Here is a 7,540-nt window from a genome sequence, read left to right as displayed (position 1 = left end):
CTGGAACACTCATTGATGTCTATGTGAAAGAAATGTACAGCAGTTGCAGCTGAACTGATTAGATACATGTACACACGCACTGAAAACACATTTATGCCTTGGTTTTTACTTCACACCAAAAGGAACTCACCTTGCTGACAGTCATGTCCAGTCCATCCAGGTGAGCAGGTACATTTGTATCCACCATCTTTGTTCACACAGGTTCCATGTTGACAGATTTTGCTGGTACACTCATTGATGTCTGTGTGATAAAGAAAGAAATTCCATACATAAATAAAACTTATGTAACGAAATTCAAGCCATGAAACTACCTTTAGACCTGACTGTGAGTGGCAACAGGAAGACAAAAAGTAGCTAACCTTGCTGACAGTTCTGTCCAGTCCATCCAGGTGAGCAGGTACATTTGTAGCCACCACATGTATTCACACAGCGGCCATGCTGACAGGGTTTGCTGGTACACTCATTGATGTCTACATGAAAGAATGTACACAATTGTAGCTGAACTGACTGAAACCACACTGAGAACATAATAATTATGCTTTTTCTGCCACAGTACACACAAAAAGGCGCTCACCTTGCTGACAGTTCTGTCCAGTCCATCCAGGTGAGCAGGTACAGCTGTATCCGCCATCTTTGTTCACACAGGTCCATGTTGACAGAGTTTGCTGGTACACTCATTGATGTCTGCGTTATAAAGACATACAGATATGCCATGCACAATGTAGATCACTGCTATAACAACCATATGAAGAAAGAAAGAAAATGGAAGGAATGGTAGATGGAAATAGAAAAAAACATGTATGCTAATTGAAAGGTAGCTACAGAAAAAAGTGCTCACCTTGCTGACAGTTCTGTCCAGTCCATCCAGGTGAGCAGGCACAATTGTATCCGCCATCTTTGTTCACACAGCGTCCATGCTGGCAAGGGTTTCTGGAACACTCATTGATGTCTGAAGAAAGAAATGTACAGCAGCTATAGCTGAGCTGATTAGAAACACGCTGAAATTACCTCAAGCATCAGTTTTTACTCATAATACAAATAGGGAACTCACCTTGCTGACAAGTCTGTCCAGTCCATCCAGGTGAGCAGGTACATTTGTAGCCGCCATCTTTGTTCACACAGGTTCCATGCTGGCAAGGGTTTCTGGTACACTCATTGATATCTGTATGGAAGAAACGTGCAGTATTTGTAGCTGAACAGATTAAAAACACACTGGCAACACACACTGTACAAAAAGGCGCTCACCTTGCTGACAGTTCTGTCCAGTCCATCCAGGTGAGCAGGTACACTTGTATCCATCATTTTTGTTCACACAGGTTCCATGAAGGCAGGGGTTTCTGGTACACTCATTGAGGTCTGTATGAGAAAAATGGACAGCTGATGCTGATTGAAAACACGCTAAAAACCCATACCTGATGCCTTAAAGCAAGTATGGAACTCACCTTGCTGACAGTTCTGTCCAGTCCATCCAGGTGAGCAGGTGCATTTGTATCCACCATCTTTGTTCACACAAGCTCCATGTTGACATGGCCATGGGTTTCGTACGCACTCATTGATATCTGTGTGATAAAGAAAATACAATGTATCTTTTAAATCAATGCCTTCAAGAAAAAGGAAGGAAGGACGGGTGGAGAAAGGGACAAGTGTAAAGTATGCAAAGTAAATCTCACCTTGCTGACAATTCTGTCCAGTCCATCCGGATTCACAGGTGCATTTGTAGCCGCCATCTTTGTTCTCACAGGTTCCATGCTGGCAAGGAGCCTTGATGCACTTGTCTGCATCGTCAATACCTACGTGTAAATTAACAGTTAACAGTATTAACTTCCCTTCGAAGATATAATGAGGGAAAATGTGATAAGCAGGTGCGGTACGTTTACTTGTGGGTTTACCTGTTGTTGATGGAGGTGTGAGTGTCACTGGTAATGTCTTGTCTTTTGTAGTGACGTCTACATGGGGGTCATCAGTCCATTTCCATCCAGACAGTGGAGGCAGCGTGGTCAAGCTGACGACAACTGAGTTGTTCATCATCTCGTAGAATCCGGTCTGCCACGTGGTGCCAGACTTGGTCGGAGGTGCCGGTGGGATGGGAAAAGCGACATCCGAGCTGTTTTCCTTGTAGGACGCCGTCCACCATGGATTGCGTGGCTTCTCTAGCGTCTTACCGATCAGCAAGCCATCTTGAATCTACGTTTACAGACAGATGCACACACCAAGTCAATGTGTTGGTTGTGAAAGCTCATCTATTCATCATTGACTTCAGTATAGGGTTTGGGGCAATGTCTCTATTTTGGTGCACACAGTCAACTCACCGACCTACATTGCACTGTCTGGACATACAGACACACAAGCCCACATCTCACCCACCCAAAGTCATACTTCCACAAGCGGAAGTAATAAAGATGCCTGCCCACCTTTCCTCCGGGTATGAGACTGCCAGGCGACAGACCTTCAGCGATGAAACCCGACGCTACCAGCAGAAGTCCGCAGCCGAGTATACACCATAAAGTGTTTACAGATTTCACCTTACTCCACAATTCCACAGCATGATCTAAAGATCAGAATTACCCCAATTAGCTTGTTTCTATTTTGCATATTTGTTTATTTGTCCATGTAATCAGTATATCTCTGTTTAATCATTTTGTGTAGATGGCGCCGTTAATATAAGTTCCATGGAACTTGAGTTCTTAATATATGTTTTTTGCTGTTTTAATAAAAAAAAGTTCAAAATTCGCAAAACTCCATTGAAGTAAAAAATATGTTGCTATGTATCAAGGTGATAATAACTATCAATGATAATTTTTGGGTGGCAGACATAATGTAGATGAAAAGTGGTATAGGCTTAGGGTCCCTGGCTTCTTTTGTAAGCAACTGTAGTCAGGTTTTTGGTGTAGAATATATCCTAAAAAGAATCATGAATGTATTTGTAATGATTTTGTATATGTGGCTAATACATGCAGAAGTATTTGATCTGGACATACCTCTAACTTTCTGACAAAAGCCTCCGGGTGCGTCGCCCACTTGGTCTCCAATGCTATCCGCGGGCGTGTAGGACGCATACGTGTCGGACTCCGACTCTTCATAGTGCTCCGGATATACCACCACATGGTCCCCCATGTCAAGATGCGGAAGCGTCGAAGTTTGTTTTAACCCGCTGCCCCGTTTCGCACGCTCGCTGCAGTCCTCTAGATCCGCGCCTCCGTGCTTTCCGCCGTCATCTCGTTTTGCGGGAGACTGCTCTGTGTTGCCTCCCTTCCCTTCATCAGCAAACCGTCGAGGCGGGGGTCCATTGGACCCATGGATCAAGACACTGTCACCGTGCGGATCTACATCCTCGTACTTCCGTGGTGGCAACGGGGGCGGGACGTTCCTACGACCCTGATCTGTACCCTGTTTGTCGAGCCCAGAACTCAGTACAATGATGCTTTGGCCGTGTAGATCCACATCTTCGTACTTTCTCGGTGGCAAGGGGGGCGGGACGCTTCTACGATTCTGATCTGTATCATCCTGCTCGTCTGGCCCAGAACTCGACGCAAAGATACTTTCCCCGTGCGGATCCGTGACTTCGTACTTTCTGTCCAATACTTTATTCCTTCCACCCACCTGTTCCTTCTCCTTGTCGCCTTTGTCTAATGTAGAGGGAAAGAGGTGGTTTTGGGTAGGGGTCACTGGCAGCTTTCTTAAAGAAACTATAGGCAGGTTTTTGTAGGAAAATGTATTTATGAGTATCATTGGAGAGACTTTCATGCCGATAATGAATGCGGGACATTTCATTTGTTTACAGCTTTGCCACGTTTCGTTTTTTGTGACAGTCAGTATCGTCTATGGCTTAGTGATGTTTATTATTTTGAGGTACTTCATTAAAAACATATGGGGCTAATCACGGGGCTTTAGTGTCTTTCATAATAAGAAGGCAATTTGTAATGTATTAACCTATTGTTTACATTGTGAGAGTAACGTTGCCAGGTTTTTTAAAACCTTTGTCTTTGTTTTTTAAAAACTTGTTAAAATCTTATTTACGATTATCAAAATAATTGTTCCGACAAAGATCACTGGATATCTTCTTGTAAAATTCAACAGCGAAAACAAGCATGGGGATAACATGTACATTATCAACCACAACCGGCAGAAGAATATAGAAATTGAATAATGTTGATTTTAGATGCATTTATAATAGATATAATACAAAACCTCTCCGAATGATATATGATCACAAGAACCAGGTACTGTATGGCAACTTATTACATGTACATATTGTATGAATGTTGAATTGCTTATATCTAACAATTCAACGAGACCCATCTATAATAATGATACTGATACATGATACATATGATATAACAAGTCGTTCAACCATTTTAAAAGAACTTACAACACAATCTGACATACCTCGATTTGATGCAGACATCTTGGGTTTTGTATCATGTGTGATAAACGTTTAGTTGGTGTAACAAATCATAATCATCGGTCGGTAACAAATATCTGCGAAAAAAGCACCAGCCATATTTTTGACGGCTGAAAAAGATGACGCCCACCTAGAATTCGTACAGCCTGGATTAAAAACAAGCCCCGATGAGACTATTATCACAAAATAAAAAACAAAGAAAACTTCAAAATAAGAATTTGATTAAATTCTAAGCGTGGGAGATCACACGTACGCACATCATATTGAGTGGTGGTCTGGTGGAACTTTCATGTGTATGTAATAACTAATCATGCGCATATATGCCAATACTTATTCATTGTGGCTGGTATGGTTTGATGTCACAGAGCAAGAACTCCAAATAAGGTGTGTAAAGAGCTACGAAACAGTGTGAGACTAATTAAGAAAACATGCATACAAACATGTCTCGAAATGTCACCTCCTTCACCCTATTCTCTTACACGCTACCAACATGGTGACAAAATGACAAATGACCAATGACATGCATGTATGGATATTACATTCTTAAAATACAATAAGCTCTATATATTGCTATCTCGTAGTTTTGTTAAATAAGCTTTCCATGAGGCTTTGAAATGCCTGGACTTTAGTCTACAGTGTCCAATATACAGCGCCACTACTGCACATAAAACAAGCATTATAGGACAGAACACAGCACAACATAGTGGCAGTGGTGGGATATGTTGGTTCTCGGTCAACAGATAACACTGGTCCTCCGACGAAAGTCGTCTTCAGCACGGGTAGATCTGAACCTTAGACAGTCCCGACACCAGGTGGAAACCCCTGGCCTGGGAAGTCTCTGACGACTGGGTAGAATTCTCCACGATATGCTGCCGTCAGCTATTCCTTGAAATTTGCAGTTAGATATTAAATGAATTTCTTAGCAGCCTTTTCTAAGGTGGGGCAGTCCAAGGCACAACAAGTAACGTATTACGGGGTGGGGGGGGGGCACTAATGTTGAAGGTGTAAAAGAAATATGTAGTTGAATCATTTCCCGCTGTTTTGCAGTACATTGTTGTTGCATACGTAGGCAAATATTGCGACTGGAAATTTCTCTGAAAGGGTGAGCCAACAAACAAAGGAACAACGCCCAAAGTTCCTCTATTAAAAAAGCAGTGTTTATTTGTGTAGAGTGTGGTGTACTCAAGGTTTTATTTCCATGTTTTATGCAAAGAACTGGAATTTGTGAACCATATGGCATATTTGTGAACCATATGGCATTCAGTCAGTCATATTTCCTCCCTTCCATTCATCCTTTAATCCATCCATCCGATCTTTTCATCCATCCATCCATCCATTCATTTGCAGTGCATTTGGTCCATGTTTGGTCCATATTTCGTTTTGTAGCCCAGTGTAATATTAGTTTTCAATAATAGTTATAAATGTTTTGTTACATTTTTTCAGATCTTTGGACCAGTTTAGAACATATTAAAGATACCACCACAGAGGGGGTCTATACTGGTGTGATTGTATCAAAACTTACAGTCTGGTCTTATGCAGCTCGTACGTATTGTACAAAACTGATGTGTTACACCTACATGTAAAAGCAGCCTACCAGTAATGCAAAACAAACAAATAAGATACACAAACATTTTTATGTGCTCTGAAATGCATTGTATTCAGATCATCATTTTTGTTTACCATATCATCTAAAACACCGATCTTTCAAGCCTTTTCAAAGTGAAGATACTTTACAAGACTTAGTGTAACTACATGCACCATGTACATGTACATTATATTTCTCTACATCTCTCTTGTACTTGGACCATTGTAGACCCTTCAGCTCTGTGCAGGTGATATTTTTTGTCTCAACCAAAATCTCAAAAAACTTGTGAGAAGGAGATGGCATTGATAAGTCATTCCAAGTTTTCTCAATTTATGTCTTCCATCATATTAAAATTTAAACAACGTTTCCAGCTAGTTAGGAAGTTGGCAAACTTATACATTGTATAAGGTGTATGGATTCAGTCAACAAGTCATTTCCATCATCATAGCCTGTTGCTGTACCTCTACAGTCAGTTTTGTTCCATTTTATCGGGATGTCTGTATCTCTGAATGGTTTTTCTTGGCTTCTAAATGAACATTGGTAGCCTGAATGTACTCTTGATACATGTATATGTACATCATTAGGACTTGCTTCTCCATACTTGGTGAATAGATCATCGTTAGAGTAAATTGAGATTCTTCAACTGAATGTAACATTGTGCTCAGCATCAATGACACACATTCTACAATTGCCTTATGGTGAAACATTGTAAAGAAGAGCTGTATCTCCTTTTTAAACCAAAGTCAGCAGAATGTAACAATTCATATAAGACGTAAAAGGGATTTGTAAATATAGCATTATTTTGAATAGAAACATACATTAACGTTAATGCCAAATATAATTATGACATAAAAAAGTTTGGACCTCACTGGCATGTTCAGAAAATGAAACTTTTCCTTACAGTTTAAGTGCGACCTTGCAGTGTCCATTTGGAGCAAATGAAAGTTTGACTCTGACACAAGCAAACACTAGATCATCAGACTGCATATCATTCTGTGTGGGCCAAAATCTGTACTTCTGTTGTGACAATAATAAAAAAAATCCAGTTTTCCATCTTGCCACTAGTAGTGTGAGCTACATGTCTAATTAGTAATAGTAATATAAGTAAGTCACCACTAATGCTATAGTTCGACCTGACCATTACAACAAAGTTTCAGGATCACAATTATACATTCTGAAGTAACTTGAATGATAAATGCTCACCAACAAGCTAGGGAACTTGAGTCTATTTCAATTTCCAAACAGTCATTTAAAGATGGTAATGTTAAGCCGACCATGGCCTATCGACCTTCTCCAGACCAATGGTTGGGAGTTAACCCCGTCACACATAGTCAACCAGAGCATTATTCTTCTACACCTTATTAGCAATAGTACCAGTGCTTGCTTTACAGTACATACTCCTACCTTTTCAACGTTTGCAAATTCTGTTTCCCTTGGTCCAACTAGGGACTTCCTCAAAATTTGTGTTTCTTAGGTTAGATTTCTTTCCTTAGACCAGGAATGGATTACATACTTAGCCAACCAGAGCATTATTCTTCTACACCTTTACAGCA

General features: G+C 40.7%; 1 protein-coding gene across 1 annotated transcript in view; it reads right to left on the bottom strand.

The window, feature by feature from the left end:
• Window positions 1–7,540, bottom strand: part of LOC109482214 (neurogenic locus notch homolog protein 1-like) — a 26,448-nt gene that overhangs the window by 7,991 nt on the left and 10,917 nt on the right. The window contains exons 8-12 of the mRNA XM_019784907.1: window positions 1,443–1,559; window positions 1,246–1,356; window positions 1,052–1,162; window positions 839–949; window positions 360–470 (exon numbers count right to left, since the gene is read on the bottom strand). Coding sequence (XP_019640466.1) covers window positions 360–470; window positions 839–949; window positions 1,052–1,162; window positions 1,246–1,356; window positions 1,443–1,559 — 561 coding nt within the window. The remainder of the gene's footprint in view (window positions 1–359; window positions 471–838; window positions 950–1,051; window positions 1,163–1,245; window positions 1,357–1,442; window positions 1,560–7,540) is intronic.

The sequence above is a fragment of the Branchiostoma belcheri genome, unplaced genomic scaffold (genome assembly GCF_001625305.1).
Source record: "Branchiostoma belcheri isolate BF01 breed outbred unplaced genomic scaffold, Haploidv18h27 scaffold6, whole genome shotgun sequence".
NCBI lineage: Eukaryota > Metazoa > Chordata > Leptocardii > Amphioxiformes > Branchiostomatidae > Branchiostoma > Branchiostoma belcheri.
Note: the sequence above shows the minus strand (reverse complement) of the source record. Positions and strands in the feature narration are given on the sequence as shown.